A 20,951-nucleotide genomic window follows, 5' to 3' on the forward strand; every position below is an offset into this window, starting at 1 on the left:
TTGCTCCAAAAAACGCATTAGGGCTTATTTTCCGGGGATGTTTTATTTTACAGTCATGTCATCTTCTTCTGGTTGCTGCACAAGGATGGAGGGCGGGGTTTCACTTAACGGGCTTATTTTGGAGGGTAGGGTTTATATGACAAGCATCCTGAAAAATCCTACTAAGGCTTATTTTCAGATTAGGTCTTATTTTCAGGGAAACAGGGTAGCATCATGGAAATCTGCCCCACTGTACAAAGTGTGTGTGTGTGTGGGTCACAGCTTCCCTGTCTCTGCTCTGGTGGCTTGAAAAGGTGCTCTCTTCTCCATCCAGGCAGCCCCAATGTGGTCAATGCATTTATTCTTTATGAACCGGACTGCCACTGTTCCCTTTGTATCAGGTGTTTGAAGAGAACAAGCCACAAAGCAATGCCGTACAAGTCCCAAAATTAGAGCATGCAATATTAACTCTTTTTTTAAAAAAAATTGTGATGCTCACATTCTTCCAGCTGTTTGCCATGCTGGCTGAGAGGGGGATTATGGGAATTGTAGTTGAAAAGTACAGCATCTTAAAAAGCAGAGACATGACCTTGCCGACAAAGGTCCGAATAGTCAAAGCTATGGTTTTTTCAGTAGCGATGTATGGGAAGCGAGAGCTGGACCATAAAGAAGGCTGACCGCCAAAGAATTGATGCTTTTGAATTGTGGTGCTGGAGGAGGCTCTTGAGAATCCCCTGGACTGCAAGGAGAACAAACCTATCCGTTCTGAAGGAAATCAACCCTGAGTGCTCCCTGGAAGGACAGATCCTGAAGCTGAGGCTCCAATACCTTGGCCATCTCATGAGAAGAGGAGACTCCCTGGAAAAGGCCCTGATGTTGGGAAAGTGTGAAAGCAGAGAACGAGATGGATGGACAGGGTCATCGAAGCGACCAAAAATGAATTTGACCCAACTCCGGGAGGCAGTGGAAGACAGGAGGGCCTGGCGTGCTCTGGCCCATGGTGTCATGAAGAGTCGGACACAATTTAATGACTAAACAACAACAAAGTTGAAAAGTAATATTTCTAAGGTCCGACAAAAAACCCAAATGAATTCTTTCACAGAATATCCAGAAAGAAGGGCAGGGCACTTCTGTTGCATGCAGACGGGGCCCCGGTGTCAGTTTTGGTGTCTCTACATGAAGGGCTTTGGAAAGCCTATGATGGGCTGCTTGCCAGTCCCGGCGGCTTTGTGAGGACCCACCTGGCAGGGGATAGAAGATGGCGCCAGCAAGCTGAGGAGAGCTTTGTTGACTTGCGTTCTACTCAGTGGATCTATGAGGCAACTTTTCCTGAGCTGAGGAGGCCCTGGGGCTGTTTGCTGACAACACTGGGGAAGGGCCTGATTAAATGCTTCCTCTCGCCCGCCCCCCCCCCCCCCCCCGTGAGGTTTTGAGGCCCACAAGACTCTCCTTTGCTCTGGAGAAGCCTTTATGAGCTTTGTCGGGGAGGGAGCCTTTCATGGCCAAAAATCACCACCAGATAGTTTCTGGGGGTCCCGATTCCAGTGGTGGCACTCTGATGGTGCTTTTTGACCATTAAAGGCTTCCGAAGGATGGAAGGGGCTCCTAGAGAGCCCCCGAATCTCAAATGGGAGGATTTGGGGTGTGTGAGAGTGTGTTTGGAAACATTTAATTAATAAGCTTTAGCAGTGCGAGTTGATGACTTCACCAGCCTCCCCCACCTATAAAGTACAGCACCTTGCTGGTATTGAGCCCTGTTGTTGTTGTTAATCGTCATAATCATTCAAAAACTCCAGGCACAGTCAAAATTATAAAAACATTGACTGGTTTTATATAACATATACAAGTTTTAACCAAAAAGCTAAGTATCTGTTAAATATCGATGCAGTATGTATGTTGTTCCTAATATTGCCGTTTTTTGTAGCTCTGAGGGTGGTGTAATTTCTGAGATCGGCAACTGCTTATAGAACTGTGTGAAATTTATTGATATTGTTCCCAAAGCCCCAGTGACTACAGGGACCACTGAAGTGTGTTTCTTCCAGAGGCGAGTTGTTGTTGTTGTTGTTTAATTAGTATTAATAATAATTATTATTAATAATTTCCAAAGAATTTGAAAATGTGATAAGCAAATTAATCTTGAAGACTGGTACAAAGAAATGTGGAATTTAGCAATTAATGATAAACTAATATGTGAAATTAAAGTAAGAAGGGTAATGACTAAATATAATGATTTTAAAGAGGAATAGAATTTGTAACATGTCTGAAACATGTCTTTGTTGAAAGGGAAAGAAGAATCTATGTATTTTTTGGAGTGGAATTGGGTAAAAAGGGATTAAAAGGATATTTTGGTTACCTAGTTCCAAGGGTGAGGGCAGCACAGGAGGGGAATTATAGATGTATTGTATGTATACACATTCTATGTTAGTGCTGTCATTACAGTGGTGCCTCGCTTAACGAGCGCACCATATGACGAAATCGCATAGCGATCTCTTTTTTGAGATCGCTAATGCGTTTGCTTACTGATGGCCTCTATGGCCAAAATGGTAAGCGTTTCGCTTACCGATCTTCGCATTGCGACGCTGGGAAATCAGCTGTTCGGCGGCTCCAAAATGGCCACCGGATGACCCAAAATGGTCGCCGCAACCATTTTCGCGCCCTGCCCTCGCTTACCGAGGGCGCGAAAATGGCGGCGCTATGAGGAAACTTCGCTTAACGGTGAGTATAGAAGCCATTGGAACACATTAAACTAAGTTTAATGCGTTCCAATGGCATTTTGCGTCCCGTTTAGCGATGTTTCCTCATAGCGAGGGTTAATCCGGAACGGATTAACCTTGCTATGCGGGGCACCACTGTATTCATTTTCTATAAAATTAATTTTAAAAAGATGCTGTTCCCAAAGTCCCAGTAACTGCGGGGGCCCCCTGAAGTATGTTTCTTCCAGAGGTGAGATGTTGTTGTTGTGATGATGAAAGCCTCCAGCCTCCTCCACCGTATTAGCACTTGCTGTTTTGGTTGTTTAGGCACAGACAAGAGAGGCTCGGCAAGGACCAGAAACAGTTCGGAGTCTTCCAGAGTCCCCCCAAATGCAGAGAGGAGGCGGCAACTATCCGAATCCTACCCAGACAACATGAGTAGCTCGGAGGGCAGAATGAGTCTCCGGCAGTTGGGAACTCCCAGAGGTAAGTCCTGGGCAGTTGTGTGCGGTCGGGAAAGGAAGGCTGCTGGTCAAAGATAAGCTGGAATCGAGCATTTTCGGATGCCGCACGTGGAATTGTACTGATAGACTCGTTTCGTCCTTGTTCTTACTACTGTTTGCGATTCTACTTTTTTATTTAAGCAATTTGAGAGTCTGGATTGTCAGTCAGTGTGGATGTGCAGGAATGTGATAGAAAAATATTCATTCTCCTTTTGCGAAATTTCCACGGTAGACTGGGAAAACCCCTATTATAGGGACAAACATTTTGGTTTGCTCTTAAATGGCTGATGTCGGTTTGGTGTGACATTTTGGCAGCAGGCCCCTGCAGACCAGCGTCAAAACCGAAGACTGGTTCCAGGTAGCAGATCATAAAAACGACAAGTGCCAGAAACCAAAAGCTGTATAGATCACAAATATAATAACTGTTGGCAAAGGAAAAGTGTCTCTCTGTGTGTGTGACACACATACAAAATATTGTAGTAATTTAAATACTAACCAATTTATTTCAATGTGAGCTGTTACGTATCAAAATCCACTTCTTCAGGCCCAGGAATACAACTACACGTCCCCTGTATTTATTGCAGAGTGATAAGATTTAGGTCAAGGTGAGGATGCAGGTAATATTTATTTATTTAAAATATGTTTACTCCACCTTTCTCCTTAAAAAGTATCCAAGGTGGTTTGCATCATTAAATGACAGTATTTAAAGCTAATAAAAGTGAGTATACAAATACTAAAAAAGATCAAAGTTAACACCATACTAAAAACGTAAGCAACACCAAAACACATTCAAAGCAGTAAGGTACAAAATTCCCCCACCCCCACACTCAGACAGCCAGTAATTACAAGAAAGCTTGCCTGAAGAGAAAGGACTTTGCCTGTTTGCAGAAGGACAGTAAAGATAGGGCCAGGCGGGCCTCCTGTGGTAGGGAGTTCCAAAATCTGAGAGCAGCAACAAATTGGCCTCCCAAGTCCCCACCAAATACACATGTGAAGGTGTTGGGACTGAGAGGAAGGCCTCTCCTGATCTTAACACCTGAACAGGTCCACAATGAGAGACACGGTCCTTGAGATAGCTTGGACCCAAGTTTTTTAGGTCTTTATAGGTGAGAACCAGCTGTCACAGGAATGCCAAGAATTGTTTATGGGACAGAGGCCAGACTCTGTCAAGGTAGACAGCAATTCAGTATCTGAATGGTGTTACAGAGAGCTGGATTATTAATACATGCAGTGCGCTGAGAACACAGACATGGCCATAATAGTATAGCAATAATGTTTTACTGAATCAAATCTCCAATGCAAAGATGCCTCCGAACAGTGTTTCCCAACCTTGGGTAGTCCAGGCATTCTTGGACTACAGCTCCCAGAAACCCTAACCAAGACAGCTGATGGTGAAGGCTTCTGGGAATTGCAGTCCAAGAACACCTGGCTGGTCCAAAGTTGGGAACCACTGCCTTAGAAGCTTTGAGAGCTGCATTCTGCTTTTGGACCAAGAAGCAGTTTTGCTGCCATTAAAAAAGCATCATTTTTGGGGTAACATTATGTTTAAATAGCAGTAAAAATTCTGGTTTGCTGGAAAATTGAGCTTCCTTCATCCTGTGATAATATCTGTGCTGGGCTGCGGGTCTTTGTAAAGTCATAAAAAGAATGGAAAGCCAGTGACTGTGGTTTTGCTTTCAGGAGGTCTCTACTCTGCTGATTCAACCCCTGGCGAGAGAAAAAACCGCACTAAGCCAACCCGGGGGAGGAAGAAAATATTTGAAACCTACCTGTCGAGGGAAGATGTCTCTGCAGGTCTGAAAAGGAAGATGCTCATCCAGGTGCTTGGAGCTTAGAGTGTTGGATGGTGTGCGGACGTGGTGGGTTGGGTGGGACTAGTTGCCATCCCTGAAGTCACTTGATATCTGGGGATACGATAACGGAGGCAGATCTCCAGTCTCCCAGGACCGTTTTCCTTCCTACATTTTCCCCTTTGAATGAAGCTCTTAGCTAGACCTACAAACATACCTGAGGCTCAGTTGGTTAAGCAGATTAAGGAAAACTTGTTTTTCTGGGGACTACAGCTCCCATGATTCCTCAGCTGTTAGGGTGACATTGAAGTGGAGCGGCACTATCCTGACAAAAGGAGAGAGATAGAATTTGGAAGGGACCTATAAGGCGATCGAGTCCAACTCGCCTGCTCAATGTAGAAATACAAATCAAAGGATATCTGCCAGGGGATGGTCTAAATTTATTTTTGGATGCCTCCAGTGCTGGAGCAGTCACCACACCTTGGGGTAATTTCTTCCATTGTACTACTCTAACAGTTAGGAAGTTTTTCCTGATCTTCAACCGGCAGCTGGCTTCCTGTAATTTGAGCCCATTATTGCGTGCCGTGGGAACACCTCCTGCCCTTCCTCTGTGACAGCCTTTTAAGGATTTGAAAAGTGTTATGGGGTTCATCGGATCAACCATGGTGGTCAACGTCTTTGGGAATGCTTTTGGTAGTAGAGAAAATGCTTGGTAGCCGTGGAAAGCGGGTGGTTTTGTCTTTTGCTTCTCTTTCTTTCTCATTTGCTGGTCTGACCTGCTAAGGTGGATAGCTGAGTGGTCTCTGGTTGTAGAGCCAGAAGTCGGGAATTCGAGTCCCCCACTGGGCCTTCTAGACCAGGGGCTGGACTGGATGATCCATAAGGTCCCTTCCAGCTCTGCCATTCTAAGATGATGAGGATGAATGGTGGAACACCCAGTCTTGGATGGCTCAGAGAACTCATTCATGCAAAGTTTGCCTTAGGAAGGGTATGTCAGAGCAGCTTGAGACGTTGATTGTATGGTCTTAAGAAAGGGTTAGGATTAGTCTCAATGTCTTAAGGCAGTCCAGCCTCTGTAACTTGTAATCCTAACAGCAGCCGAGAGGCACAAAAATGCAGAAACAACAGTCACAAAACCACAAAGTGGTTGTTTATTTTCATGCAAGCCCAGCCTTTTGGAGATCTTCCCTTTGTTAGCCCCTCCCCCCCCATGCAAGTAGCATGGATTCCTTGCTAGCCATGCTTTCTGTATCCCCAGCATTTCCCAGGACTACAGAGCCAGACGTCATGTTAATTGGGGACTCTGGGAGCTGTAGTCCAGCAGATCTTAAGGGTGCTGTCTGACTACATGGATGCCTTCTGACCCTGTGGGCATGATTGTGGTTGTAGATGGAGAAAGTGAGCCAACTGAGATGTAGGGCCTCTAAAAAAATTTAAAGTACAGATACTGAAGGATAGGTCTAAGATTCTCCTGATTTATGCAATCAGGAGAATCTTGATATGTAGCCTTCCCCCTGTCCTTTTGAAAGAAGTGTCTCTTCTTACATACTTGGGGGGAAAAAGAAGCAGCACACACTGATAAATATAGCAGCTATTGTTTGTGCGAGATTGTTAAGTAATGGGGGTTGAGGATGACATCATGAGATTCTGCAGCCAGAGTCCTGGCCCTGATGCACATGTGAGAACAGTTGTTCCTTGCAGATGGGGAGAGCGGCTGGTTCCAGATATGATATCACAGCGTGAAATGCACAGCATTGTAAATAGGATTTTCAGAGGCACAGATAATAAGGCCCATCTGCTTTCGAAGAGGAACAAGGGAAGTCCCTCTCTTTAGCGCAGCAAAAGCACCAAAGACAATAAAGCATAAGGGTTAGGTATTTAAATTTTTGTTGGACGTATTTATTTTCGCCATTTCTATCCCACCTTTCCACCAATTGGAGCTGCGGGTGCCGTTTGGAAGCCTAGTTTAATTTCAGGAGAGTCAGCACAGAATAGTATTTCTTGATTTTCATAGGCTTTCATGGCCGGGATCCGATGGTTGTTGTAGGTTTTTCAGGCTGTTTGGCCGTGTTCTTAAGGTTTTTTTTCCTAACGTTTCACCAGTCTCTGTGGCCGGCATCTTCAGAGGACTGGAGTTGGAACTCTGTCTGTGCTCTGGTGCAGTTTGTGGGATAGTTGAGTATTTATACCTGTGGGATCAGCTTTTGTCCTTTTCAGGAGATGGGTGATTATGGTGACCAGCGTGTTTTTGTGTGTGGGTGTATTGTTGTGATAAGGAGGAGAGATTATCTGTCACTGTGATTGATGGGTGTCGTTTGCTGGTCTTTTGTGTGCAGTGATTGCTGGTCCTTGTGTCTGGGTAGAGTTTGTTGACCTTTTTGCAGGCTGTATTTTTCAGGGCTGGGAGCCAGGCTTTACACAGAGTGGCCAAAATCTTGTTCTGTAATTAAATGGCACATAAGGCTAAGGAGGTCATGATCTTACTGACAGATCTGAAGAAGACAGAAAAATGCTTAGATAAAATAGCTTCAAAATAATCTTCTCTCTTATGAATGTCTGCAGTTTCAGCGAACGCTGTACCTTGTACACATGATTCAGTGGTCCTCCAACACAGCGACTCATGAGCAGGGTGGATAGAAATCAATGATTTTTTTAAAAAAATCAGATGGATTTAAATCACAATTTAAAGGAACACCCATTTTAAAAATTCATGTTTAAATCAAATCTGTTGTGTGATGAAAAACTCTCACAGCTGCCCACTTCCACATACATCAGCATATTCCTCTGTAGGTTCACCTATTTTCAGAATTCTTCCAATTTTAAAAAAAGCACACACAAAAATACAGAAAAAGAAGTAGGAAGAAGATAACGAAACCAAGCGATTTATGTGGAAATAACACTTCAGGAAGAGTCTCAAGATTATTTTCCGTTACCAACAGAATGATTTTTAAAGCTTAAGCCTTAAACGAAAATGTACATTTAAAAGCCCTCGTGTTAAAATTTAGCTCCTTTTTTCTTTTTAACGGCACCATGTACAGTATGTAAAAGCTTTACATGTTTTACATAAAACTAGAGGAAAGCTCTTGAACGTCTTTTCTTCGGATGCTTTTGATTTAATGTGTTGCCAGGGCTGTTTTCCATCACACTGTCCGGGCCAGCAATGGGAGAACCTCTTTCCCTATGAGAGTCTTGTTCAATTTCAGAGAAACTCACAGGGGATACATCTCTTTAGTGGCTGGGACCAAAGTGGTAGAATAATTTGACTTAAAGCTCTTCTTGAAGAGCCTCGTGGCACAGTGGTTAAAACGCTGTACTGCAGCTAAAACTGTGCTCACGACCTGGGGTTCAAATCCCAGGTAGCCGGCTCAAGGTTGACTCAGCCTTCCATCCTTCCGAGGTCAGTAAAATGAGTACCCAGCTTGCTGGGGAGGCAATGTGTAGCCTGTATAATTAAATTGTAAACCGCCCGGAGAGTGCTTGTAGCGCTATGGGGCGGTGTATAAATCCAATAAATAAATAAATAAATAAATAAATAAATAAATTGTGGGTAACGACACCTGAGAAAACACATTTATAACAGGTCTAGGGCTGTGTGCGTCTAGGTGACAAATAAAAAGTTCCCAGAGGGTGGTGTAATGAGGAGAAAAGCCAGTGGCTGTTTGGGAAACCCCAGGGTGCACATGTGTACAAAGTTGGGACCCCAGAAGGGCCCGTGGTTACTCACCTGGGTCTGGCTGTACCCCTTTTGCAGCTGCGTAATCACTTTTCAAAAGTGTCACTCTTTTTTACTGGTTTTGTAGAAACTTCATCGTGAGTTGTTTTTTTCCTGGTGATGATGATTCTGCCTCTGTGTATAAGAAATGGCATGCTAACTCTGTAGAGCAGTGGTGTCGAACTGTGGCCCTCCAGATGTTCTTGGCCTTCAACTCCCAGAAATCCTGGCCAGCAGAGGTGGTGGTGAAGGCTTCTGGGAGTTGAAGTCCAAGAACATCTGGAGGACCACAGTTCGACACCACTGCTGTAGAGGTTATTGGTATGGGGTTCAGTTGAATTCTCCTCTGAGGTCTAATTCCAATGCTTCTCTTTCTTCTTTTCTTTTTTAAAGGGACCCTTAAGAATAAACCCCAAGAAGTACCACGAGGCCTTCGTTCCATCTCCCGTAAGTAATCCCTACTTCTGTAAAGCTAGCCCGTCAACAAACACATCTTTACTCTGGATGGAGCATCAAGAAATTAAATCCTGAGATAGTCAGAGAACATGGGCTGTCTTTTGACGTTGGTCTGATATCACTCCTGCCCATCTTCTGATCCATGGCAGCTGAACTGCGAGGTAATGAACGGAGATAGGATACTGAAGGTTCTGAGCTTCTGGCCCTAATGAATGGTCAGGACTCGGAACAGGAGGTTTAAAAATGCGAGCGACAATGATTTGTTAGTGATGGTTCATTCGTAACATTGTCCATTATCTGGATCCTCATCTGGTCACGGGGCAGTGTGTAAATATGGCAGTCCTATAGCCTCACTCTTATTTCCTGATCCATGAATGCTCACATTAAAATATAGCAATTAGTTATAAGGTGTCAAAATGTTTTTGCTTTTTGTTTTCATTTTGGAGTGTTTTTTGTGTGTGTCACATATGCTTGCACAGACAATCTCTCTCTCTCTCTCTCTCTCTCTGTGTGTGTGTGTGCATGTGTGTACTGGTACACAGGTTTACATTTAATATCTTACAAATATGATGCAAGCTATTACGGTTGCTTAGGTAACAATAAGATAAACAGAACAGAAATAAATATGATTTTTTTTCTTTTAAAGTAACATTTAAACCTCGCTAACTAGTCTTGAACTAAAATGAACAACACATTCTGTAGCCATTTGCCCTGGAAAACCACACCTGATATCAAAATTAATAATCAATGTGCAACAAAGCAGTGTTTTTATTATTATCCTGTACCTTTTGTGTCTTCTTTCTAAGCTCTGCCTGTCATCTTCTGATTCTAAATATTTGGGCTGTTTTGTTGCACAGAGGGTCCCCTTGGAGACCTAAACGTTTCTCTGTTGAATTATCTGGCAAAAAGGAAGTTACTGCCAATGAAGGAGACCACTGCCAGTCCTCCTTACTTAATACTAAGCTAATTCAATGTTACTAATTTGTGGACATCTCTGTTACTGTGGTGTACTTTCACATAGATTTGTTTTTTTCCCCATTGAAAAAGATAGTCAGGGGCAAGGAATGTGTTGCCTTTTTTAATTCCAAAATCAAGCACTGGGCACTGTATTAAAATGAATTTAAAAAGGGGACAGCATATATTTATCCAGTAGCAAACAAGCGGATGTTATCCACTACTTGAGTTTTTAAATCCCAACTTCTGATTGACTTTTTCTGTCCTGGGTTGGAATCACTCTTCCTGTTGCCCCATAGATAGTAAGGGCTTTTTAGAAGGATTCAGTTAAGTAAATTATCATGGAAAATAATTGGTAACAAAGAAGGGGAAACAACCCAGTTTGTGGCTTCTTAGGAAGCAAGGCATAGCTATGACTTAGTGATGATTAATGAGAAAAAAATCGTACCAATGGTAATGTGAATGGAAAATAGTAAATTAAATTAAAACATCAAATTACTGGCATTGTGTTGCTAAGCAAAAAAATAATGGATTATATTTTAACAAATCGGAACCAACAAATAATTTCCAAGGTTTGCTAGTGATGATGCTTGTTCTGAACCTGCTGATGCCAGCTGAGCCCAGATTGGAGACCACCGGTTAACTGTCAACCAAGAGTTTTATGATTACGCTTACAGATGGCTCACAGATTTTCCCCTGACTTGAAGTTAAGCTCCCCAAAGCAAATGGGCTTCTCGGTTTCTGATTTGCTGCATGAGCTAATTTGTAAACTTGATCTCAAAGAAATGTGTGTGGAGTTGTTGCTTTGGAATGCCAAACCATGTGTACTTTGTGAAGTGTCTTTCAAGTTGACTTGGTGTATCTACCTCTGTCTTCTCCACTCTGTGAGTCCACTGTTTGAGAAAGAGAGATTTTGGAAGTGTGTGTCTGTGAAAAGCAACTGACGTTGTTGTGCTAAGCTCAGCTCATAGCATTACAGTGCAGTGTGCACGTTTTAGTGCTCTCCTTCCCCCTTTGAGTCTCAGAACAACCCCGTGACGCGCTTGATCTGAGAGACTACCCCCAAGGTCTTCCAGCGAGCTTCTTGGTTGAGAGAGAGTTTGAACCTGGTTCCCTTTTGAGAAGAGAAGACTCCCTGGAAAAGACCCTGATGTTAGGAAAGTGTGAAGGCAAGAGGAGAAGGGGATGACAAGATGGTTGGACAGGGTCATCAACACTGCCAACATGAATTTGACCCAACTCTAGGAGGCAGTGGAAGACAGGAGGGCCTGGCGTGCTCTGGTCCATGGGGTCACAAAGAGTCACCCCTCATGGCCAACATAATCTCTAGCTGTAGTTGATGAAAGCTGTGGTGCAGTGTATCTCATAGAAACAGATTGGGGAAGGCTGTTATGGATAATTATTGCTCACTTAAACCTCTGTGAGCTTTCCCATTGATTCCTTCTTCTGGATTCATAACGCTGACATGGCAGGTGCTGGGGAGCAGGGTACTGGGCAAGGAAACATTCACACTAGTGTCATCCTCAGAAGGTCATTAAGGCAACGTGACAGTTCCACAGCTGAAGCTATGTAGCCCCACTCTGTTCTGATGCTTAATCAGAGTAGACTTTGTCTAAAAGGGCGGGATAGAAATCTTTAATAAATAAATAAATAAATAAATAAATAAATAAATAAATAAATAAATAAATAAATAAATAAATAATCAGAGACTCTCTAGACCAGTGATTCCCAACCTTGGGTAACCCAAGTGTTCTTGGACTGGAACTCCCAGACGTCTTCACCACCAGCTGTGCTGGTGGAGATTTCTGGGAGTTGCAGTCCAAAGGTACCTGGGTTACCCAAGGTTGGGAACCATTGCTCTAGATGTTCGTGCCCAAGCTGCTTTGAGCCCTTTGTAGGAACAGCAGTTGCAAATGAAGGAAGAAACGATTTCAGTCTAAAATTAGACCTAATATTTGGTTTATGATCTGTAGTGTTCTGTTTCGGAGTGGAGCCGAAATGCTGTAGGGTGTGGGCGGGGTTCGGGTGGGAGCCATGGGGAGGGAGCTCCAGTAATATGGGTGCTGTCTGCCCTCCTTTTTCTGGACAATTCACTCTCTGCAGTGTAGAGCCCTCGCAGCCTACCTGACGGGAAAATGGTATTTATTTTATCTACTCATTTACTTAAAATAGTTATATTCCTTATTACCATCCAAAGGGGTTGCCAAATAGTGAACATACATGTAAATACCGTAAATATATCGTAGCATTCCTTTTTTGAAAGTTAGTGTTGACTGAAGAAAACTCTGGTTAAATAAAAGGCAAAATGAGCTGTTCCACAGACCTTCCATGTTGAGGCTGCTCATCACGTGGGGTGTTGCTACGGAAGCTGCCTCCTTGTACCTTACTGACCTAAGCAGATTAAAATTCTGGGTTATATCTTCGTGGTTGCCACCAGATATGATCCTTCTCCACGTGTATTCATTCATCCCTTTGGAGTGGAAGGACCTACCAAAGAAGAGTTCTCCTCCTGAGTAAGCATGCGAGAATTCAAGCAGTATTCAGAGTGAGCCTGGGATCATTTTTCCTAAGAAAATTAAACCAAGAAGGATGCAGACAAATTGGAATAATGGTTGTTGTGGGTTTTTCGGGCTCTTTGGCCGTGTACTGAAGGTTGTTCTTCTTAACGTTTCGCCAGTCTCTGTGGCCGGCATCTTCAGAGGACAGCACTCTATGCTCTGGTGTAGTTGGCTTGGGAGTGCAGTATTTATGGCTATGAGATAGGCTTTTGTCTTTTTTTCTGTAGATGGGTGATTAGTATGTCTTGTGGTGGGTGTATTGTTGTGCTAAGGAGAAGAGATTATCTGTCACTGTGGCTGATGGGTGTCATTAGCTGGTCTTTTGTGTGTAGTGATCCCCTGTCCTTGTGGCTGGGTAGAGTTCATTGACCTTTTGCACGCTGTATTTTTGAGAGCTGGGAGCCAAGTTTTGTTGAGCTTCACACTTTCCTCTTTTGTGTTGAAGTTCTGCTGGTGCTTGTGGATTTCAGTGGCTTCCCTGTACAGTCTGACGTAATGATTGCTGGTGTTGTCCAGTATTTCTGTATTTTGAAATAGATTTTCATGTCCGGGCTGTGAAAGCCTTCACGAATACAAATTGGAATAAGTTCAGAGGAGGGCGATAAGGATGATCAGGGGAATGGAAACCAAGCCCTAGGAGGAAAGACTGAACGAACTGGGCAGGTTTAGCCTTAAGAAAAGAAGACTGAGGAGAGAGAGGACAGCACTTTACAAATATTTGAAAGGCTGTCCTACAGAGGAGGGGCAAGATCTATTCTTGATCATCCCTGAATGTAGGTCATGCAATAACGGGCTCAAGTTAAAGGAAGCCAGATTTTGGTTGAATATCAGGAAAAAACTTTCTAACTGTTAGAGCAGTACGACAATAGAACCAATTAACTCGGGAGTGGGTGAGTGCTCCTACGCTGGAGGCATTCAAGAGAAACTTAGACAATCACCTGGCAGATATGCTTTGATTTGTATTCCTGCCTTGAGCAGGGGGTTGGACTTGATGGCTTTAGTGGCCCCTTCCAGCTTCACTTTTCTATGATTCAGTGAAGACCGTGCAACTTTTATTCCTTCTCCTTCCTTCCTGTTTGGTGAACTTGCCTCTGTTGTAAGAGCTCATCTTCCTACTTCCAGTCGGAACAAATGTACAGATGTTTCCGCCCCGCCCCCCTGGGCCTTGGGGGGTCGTGAGGAGCCCAGCTGCAGGCGATGGACTAGACTCTGCCAGTGTCTTCAGATGGGCAAAGGCTGGGTCCTCCGGATCAAAACATTGGTTATCTGTCATCTTTGGAAGAGATCACCCTCCGGTCTTGTTTGGGTGAAGATGGCCCCACATCCTTCTTAAGTACAGCTGTGCAGGATTATATTTGAGGCAGCCTGTCCTTCCTTGCTTGGACGAGGGAGAGGTGGCTGAAAGCAGAGTTTAAGAGAAGAAATGCCGGACGTGTCAAGGGAGCACAGAGGGGTTAGCTTGTTAAGTCTCGTTTATTTATAATCAGGGTGAGGCGAGGTGCTACGGGGGGGGGGGTCCAGTGGTCCACCTCTTGGGCAAAGCCCGCACCTTTGTGATGACCCCCCACTGTCCCATTTGGGAGGGGATGTTGCCTTGTTTCTCGAGGAGCATCACATCCCTAGGAGGCTTCTCGTGGCTTGGATTCCTCATTTTCTGCCAAAACGGTATATGTTTTTAGACTATGGGAGGGGGAGCCCAGAAAGAGTACGGGTGGGTTGAAGGGGTGACCTTGGGAGGTGTTGGTGCAGATTCTCGGCCACTGGATTCCTGCCTCTGGTCTATACAAAGAGCCTTAACTCCTTGTAAAGCTGCAAAATAGAGAGAGAGAGGGCCTTGCTTATTTCCACTGCTGGGGACTGCAGCTGGCAAAATCTGCTTCTCTTTTCCTTGTGCAAGAAGGAAACAACGGGCGAAGGAATGGCTCTCTCTCTCCGTCACCCACTGGCACAGCTGAATGTCTTCGAGGGGGGGGGGTGCTGCCCCAGCTCCAGGGTGATGAGTGAAATAAAAAGGCTCTTCTCTCCAATGATGCAAAACATGTTTCAGTTTGGGATGGGATTACTTCAGAAGGAGATCGGGGGGGGGGGGGACACGGGGAAGAGAGAATCTGAACTTGTCAGAGGAACAGCTTCCAGCCTGAATTATGTCCCGTCCAAGCAGCTTTGCAATTTTTTCGGCATCTTGTCATGGGAGGGCCGCCTTTGCGCAGCTGTCGAGCGGCCGGGGAGAGTAACTTGTCCTGCTGTGGGACGGCCTGAGTTTCACACCAGGACAGCCGCAACAGATTTCTGCCTCTTGAGTAATTGTATCTTCCAGTATCAGGCAGAAAAGACGGTGCAGATACAGCCCCTGCGGGCAATAATTTATTTGTGCACACTCCATACTTTATCCACCACAGAGAAAGATATATTTTCCCAGCAGCGTGCCTGGATGGTGAGAAAACACTGAGGTTGCCTGGAATTATTGCAACAGTGAAGAGATTTATACGGACACTTAGATGAATATTGGTATTTTATGATTGTCTTAAGGAGCCTCGTGGCACAGTGGTTAAGCTGTAGTACTGCAGTCAACATTCTGCTCATGAACTGGGTTCAATCTAGGTAGCTGGCTCGTGGTTCACTCAGCCTTCCATCCTTCAGAAGTCAGTAAGTTGAGTACCCAGCTTGCCTAGGGGCAGAGACACTGTGTAGCCTGCATAATTGTAAACCACCCAGAGAGTACCTTAAGCATTATGGGCCGATATATAAGGAACACACTTTTTCTAATTGGTGGGGTCTGTTATTGGGATAAATGCCAGCTGTTATGAACACAGGCTTCAGATTTTTCCATGGAGGTCTACGGAATTTCTGTAAAACTCCTGGGAGGGCCAGGCATTTTATTTCCAGATCTGACCCTGGTAGCAATTGAACCTGGAATTGTGCCATTTGGAGATTTTCTGTGTGGAGGTCGCAGAGCTGCCGCTGCACCCCAACTGCCTGAGATTTGGACAGGTGGGTTCCAATGGCAGTGGGCTTCAGTGGTGAAGGACTGAGGTGGGGTGGGAAACCCAGATTGTAGAATCAGAATAGGGAAGTGGGAAGGGTCCACTAAGGCCATCCAGTCCAGCCCCCTGCTCAATGCAGAAATTCAAATCAAAGGGTATCTGTCAGAATATCACTTTCCAATTGCTTGAAAGGTCATGCAGACGAGGGGCAGAAACTGTTCTCAATCATCCAAGAGTGCAGGACATGTAATAATGGGCTCGAGCTACAAGAAGCCAGATTTAGGCTGAATATCAGGAAAAACTTCCTAACTGTTAGAGCAGTACGACAGTGGAACCAGTGACCTCGGGAGTTGGTGAGCACGCCAGCGCTGGAGGCATTCAAGAGAAAATTGGACCACCATCTGTCAGCTCTCCTTCGATTTGGATTCCTGCTGTTGAGCAGGGGGTTGGACTCGATGGCCTTATAGGCTCCTTCCAACTCAATTATTCTATGATTTTATGGCCTCCCTGGGCCCCAGTGTGGGCTTCCAGCTTTCCGAAGCTCCCATGTCCCCAAAATTCAGTTTTTAAATGTGAACATTATGTCCAAATTGTGCTCTCTGAGCGTGTTGGGGGCAAAATTTCCTGGTTTCTGCCCCCCTCCAACCTTTTTTTAATGCTCGAGGTCTTTTTTTGAGAGTTCAGATCAGGAGGAGACGGCTGGTAGCCTCTGTTTCTGAAAAACATCCGTCCTCCTCTGGCCTAGAAGAATCTACGGGTGTTTGTGGTGAGATTCCACCCCTGCTTGCTGAGGAGCATTTTTAAAGTAAAAACATGGCAGAGGTGGAATTGGGAGAGGTAGGCATTTCTGAAAATTGCCTACTCTTGCTTGGGCAGGACATGGATGCAGTATGCTACCGGTTCTGAAAGAGTATAGCAGAATGTGAAGGTGTTAAAATAATTGGGAATTAAAGAATAAGAAGGCCTCCTCTCTTGACTATACACTAAATATTCTTGTGTGGAAAATTCAGTGTGCAGATCTTGTGAAGCGGAATCTGGCACAACAGTGGGTGTTTTGTGTAAAGGGTGAGCAATCCCCTTCTGTGTTCTCTTTGCAATGTGGGTTTTATTGATCCCTGGAGTCTTTGTGGATTAATCTCGTTTTAAGGAAAGAGTAGTTTTATTGCCACCGAGGGGAAACGGCAGTTCTGCTAATGTGTGGCAACTGTGAGCAGATAATTAAGTCAGTAGCTGAGCTTGCATTGAAAACAGAGTCATGCCGTCCCTCTGATATCTGCTACCGACTGATTCGTGGATAAACACCTGCCTTTAGTCTTTTTGAACAATCCTTGTCCACTTGCAGTTTCAAGGACTGGTGGGAGTCATCCTCAGTTCCAGAATTTGGGATGAGTCTTGAGCCATCGCTGTGGTGGGAATAACTTGTTTTTGCTGCCTTAGGAGTTTAGTCATTTGGATTGCAGTTTTCCTCTTTCGTTCCTCGTCTGGGAAGAAAGGTCTTCACACGCCTGAAAATACAATAGTGAAAGCCTAATTTTGTTGGAAGGGTATTCCGTAGGATGGAAGCCAATATGCTCATGGCTGTTTTCTTGGTGGTCTACCCCAGGCAGACTGTTGACCCTTATGGATCCACCAACAGAACCTAGTTTAGTTACATTTTTAGGTCTTAGGATCTGTTTTGCGATTCCCGGGAATGTTCTGCTCTTTGTTTAGTATCCGTCAGCTTGCGAAGTAGGTCACAAAGAAGGCTAGGTAACAACTACAGTGCCCGCTTCACCCTTGGCCCAGCAGTGGTAATTTTTAAGTATCAGCCTTTTGGTCAAGCAGAGGAATAAGCTGGAAAGAACAGAAGGAGAGGCCTCTGTTTGGGACGTAATGTCTAGGCATTGTGTTGGGGATTGTGGCCTTTCATGAAATAGGAAAGGTTAGAGGAAGAGAGCACGAGTGGATGATGAACTGTGAGCATTGTTGGTTAGCAGAAGTGCTAGCTGCATGAATCGGTGGTTGATTAAAGGCACATTTCTACAAAGACTTTGGGTAGAAGCAATGGGGAAAATGCTCCTCTGAAGCAGTGGTTCTGAACATCTGGCCTTCGATATCTCTCAGGTTTCAACGTCTAGAGTCCCTGATTTCTGCTAGGCTGGCCAGAGCTTCTGGGAGTTAATATGCAAAACTTTGGGAGGACCAGAGGTTGAGAACCATTGCAAAAGAAGCAGGTATTCAAAGTGTCTGGGGGATGGCAAATGGGAGAATGACTGGTGGTGTCTTATTTGGGTGAGGATGTGGCTCTTTAAATGGTAGGGTGGTTGAATATGAAAAAGTGTTTCCAAGGTTCCTCTGTCTGGGGCCATTGCAGAGACTAAGCCCAGCCCCTTGTGACAAATGCCATTATTTCTCAAAGCTCTCACGAGACACATTGGAATAAAACTGAGAAACTTTCTTGATTAAAGCATCCTTGTGAAACAGAGAGGGTCCCCAAAGGTGACACATTCCTCCTGGAAACAGATGGAGGCTTTTCTTTGGTTCCGAGTGGCTGGATCTGATGTCGCCCTCTGCTATCATTCTCTGCTTCCAACGTTGAGAAGTGCAGAACACTGTGAAGTAGAAGCCTTTCCAGAGGTGGCAGCAGATGTGCTGATGAGGAAAAAAAAAAGCTCCTTCCCTCTGGGTGTCATAATTAACTTTTAGACTTCATTCACCATACCCAGCTGGGAATAAGCCACAGCTTGCTTTTGGCTGTGATCCCCTAGTAACGGAAGTCATCCTTCAACAGGGAACGTAGAAGGCAACTTTTCTGCAGAAGAGGTTGGTTTTTCTGGTAGGCAAATGCGACTGACGGCCTTGATCTATATCAGAAAGATATATGCTGTATGGGCCATAGAAGTGATGGTCTCTATTTCCCAAATATATAAGGGTAGATAGATGGCAGTCCGAAGGGCATGATTTCTCACCTGCCCTAAAGCTTGCGTCCGTATTTTAAAGATGTCTTTCCTTTTTTGGGAGAGTTTTCTGATAAGGTGGTCAGCCTCATGTGTTTTGTCTCCCATTGTGCACTTCTTTCTGGCTAGCAAAATGCAATGTGTGTGTAGAGTTTTTGTTGGTTTTCTCAGAAATTGGGGGGGGGGAGAGGCTCTTTAATTAGATTCTCCTTCTAGTGTGAATAACAGAACAGATTTTTATTCCTTTGTCTATTTTTTTTTAAAAAATAATTATCTCCAACCTTAGTTAAAAACAACTACACTCTGAGCCATGTACAAATTAAACAGCAACACAACTGGCACCCAACCCCACAAATGTACGCTATATTACAGCAGTAAACACGCACATGCACAGAGTGAAACACAGAGCAATGGACATAAAAACAGAAAGTTGGCTTCTCCAAAAAGAGTCTAACGAATTTGGCCATTTCAGCACCGATAAGGCAGAGACAGAGGTCCCAAAATATTGGCTTGGCGACCTAGCTTTGTGGTCCTTGTTGACATCTTGCTTCCCTTCCACAGAGGGCTCGGGAGGGAGGAGGCAGGATCGTTTCCCCATTTATATGTGTGCAAGGGGCGGGTGTGTGGAAATGGAGGAGACAGGGAAAAATTAGGAGCCTCTCCTGCACATGTAAGCTGTCTTGACTTCCAAAATGTTGCAGTGGAGATGAGTTGTCCTGGACAGAGACCTTTCTGAGGCCAGCCATCCTGCTTGCCAAGAGCCTGGGTGCCCTTGTTCTTGATTAGCTGTTAAGTGGATCTGTGGACCCCTTGATATGAGCACCTTAAGGTGTCAGTGGGGATGTTGAGACCCTCCACCAAGCATCAGTATTTTTTTAAAAAGGGTTTGCAACATCAGAATATGAGTTGTTGGAAAAGCTGTGTGCATAGCCAAATTAATCCCGTTCTTTGTTGCCTCTGATGGCTGGTGGAATTTTTTATTGACTTGGTTTTCTGGGGGAGTTGGTGGTGGAGGAACCCAATTTATGGGTAGCTCTTGTTGCTGGCTTTTTGACTGCCATTCAGACCTCACAGCCAGCCAGGAGTTTTGGCTGCTCACAAAGGGTCTCGACATCTGATTAGCTAAACATAACGTGTTTTTTTAAAAGTCATGATACCTGGATTTGCCAAGAGGTGAGTGTCCTGCCTCTCGTCCCGCCAGCTGGGAGAAGAACCCATGCTTTGTTTTAGCCATAGTGCTTGTCTCCTGCTAGGTTTGTGAGCCAGCATCTCCTCTTGGCTCATCCCCAGCAGGGGCTGAATTCAATACACTTGTTAGCAGTGTGCAAACCTGGCCAATTTTCTTTGAGTATGTCTGAAATTGAAATTTAACAGAGAAGGACTGTTGGAAAGACCCCCTGTGGCTTTGTGAAAGGCACGGGAATAGGTTCCAGTCAAGAGATCCCCGATCTGCCTCGTTTTCAGCCAGCGTTTGTCTGGCCTGACTCTTCTCCTCCACAGAATTGGCTCTCCAGAGCCTTTGCTCAGGATCCGGTTTCCCTCTGCAGCAGTAGCCTCCCCCCCCCCCCCCCGAGTTCCAAGTTATCTTGTCCATTTCACACCACTTGCTGGATTTCATGCCTAGAAGTGGCCTGGGATTCTTGGCAGCCGAGGGATTCCTTTGGACTTCACCAGAAGGATGTCTGGCACGACAGGTGGTCCATGTCTTCTTGCTTGGAAAGAGTGGAGAAACATGGGGGGCATATAAAAAAAGCAAAGTGTGCTGCTTATATACCACCCCATAGCCGCTTCAAGCACTCTCTGGGTGGTTTACAAGTCAATGATGCAGGCTACACATTCCCCCCCCCCCCCCGGTGAGCTGGGTACTCGTTTTACCGACCTCAGAAGGATAGAAGGCTGAGTCAACCTTGAGGCAGCTACCTGGGATTGAACCCCAGGTCGTGAGCATAGTTTTGGCTGCAGGACAGCTGTTTCACCACTGCAGTTGGGAGTTGGATTCCCCCACTGGTGCCTCCAAGGAGCAGAGCGCCCCTAGAGGAAGGGAAGGGTAAAACCACTTCTGAGGATTGTCTACCTGGAAAACCCTGAAAAGTTTAGGGTCACCCTAAGCCAGAATCTATTTGATGGCACAGGATTATTATTTATCTAAGAGTGGAAGAGACCAAAGAACATTTCTAGCCGGGCTCCAAAATCCGGCTTCATTGACCTGTTTGGAGTGTAGTGTTGGGAAATCATCATCCGAGGGGCAAAGCCAGGCCTTGAAGGAACATAACACACCAAAGCCAGGATGAGCGTGGGTGCTCAGCTCATATAGAAAATTCTTCTGTAGCCCTTCCTGTTGGGGAGGGCCCAGTGGCCAAGCTGGACTGCAGGCCCGTGGCTTGCC

At 45.0% G+C, this 20,951-nt stretch overlaps 1 protein-coding gene across 1 annotated transcript in view; it reads left to right on the forward strand.

Moving 5' to 3' along the window:
- Nucleotides 1-20,951, forward strand: part of DIS3L2 (DIS3 like 3'-5' exoribonuclease 2) — a 293,641-nt gene that overhangs the window by 32,777 nt on the left and 239,913 nt on the right. Inside the window, exons 3-5 of the mRNA XM_020813964.3 lie at nt 3,000-3,158; nt 4,856-4,995; nt 9,071-9,124. Coding sequence (XP_020669623.3) covers nt 3,000-3,158; nt 4,856-4,995; nt 9,071-9,124 — 353 coding nt within the window. The remainder of the gene's footprint in view (nt 1-2,999; nt 3,159-4,855; nt 4,996-9,070; nt 9,125-20,951) is intronic.

This window comes from Pogona vitticeps, chromosome 3, assembly GCF_051106095.1.
Source record: "Pogona vitticeps strain Pit_001003342236 chromosome 3, PviZW2.1, whole genome shotgun sequence".
Taxonomy (NCBI): Eukaryota; Metazoa; Chordata; class Lepidosauria; order Squamata; family Agamidae; genus Pogona; species Pogona vitticeps.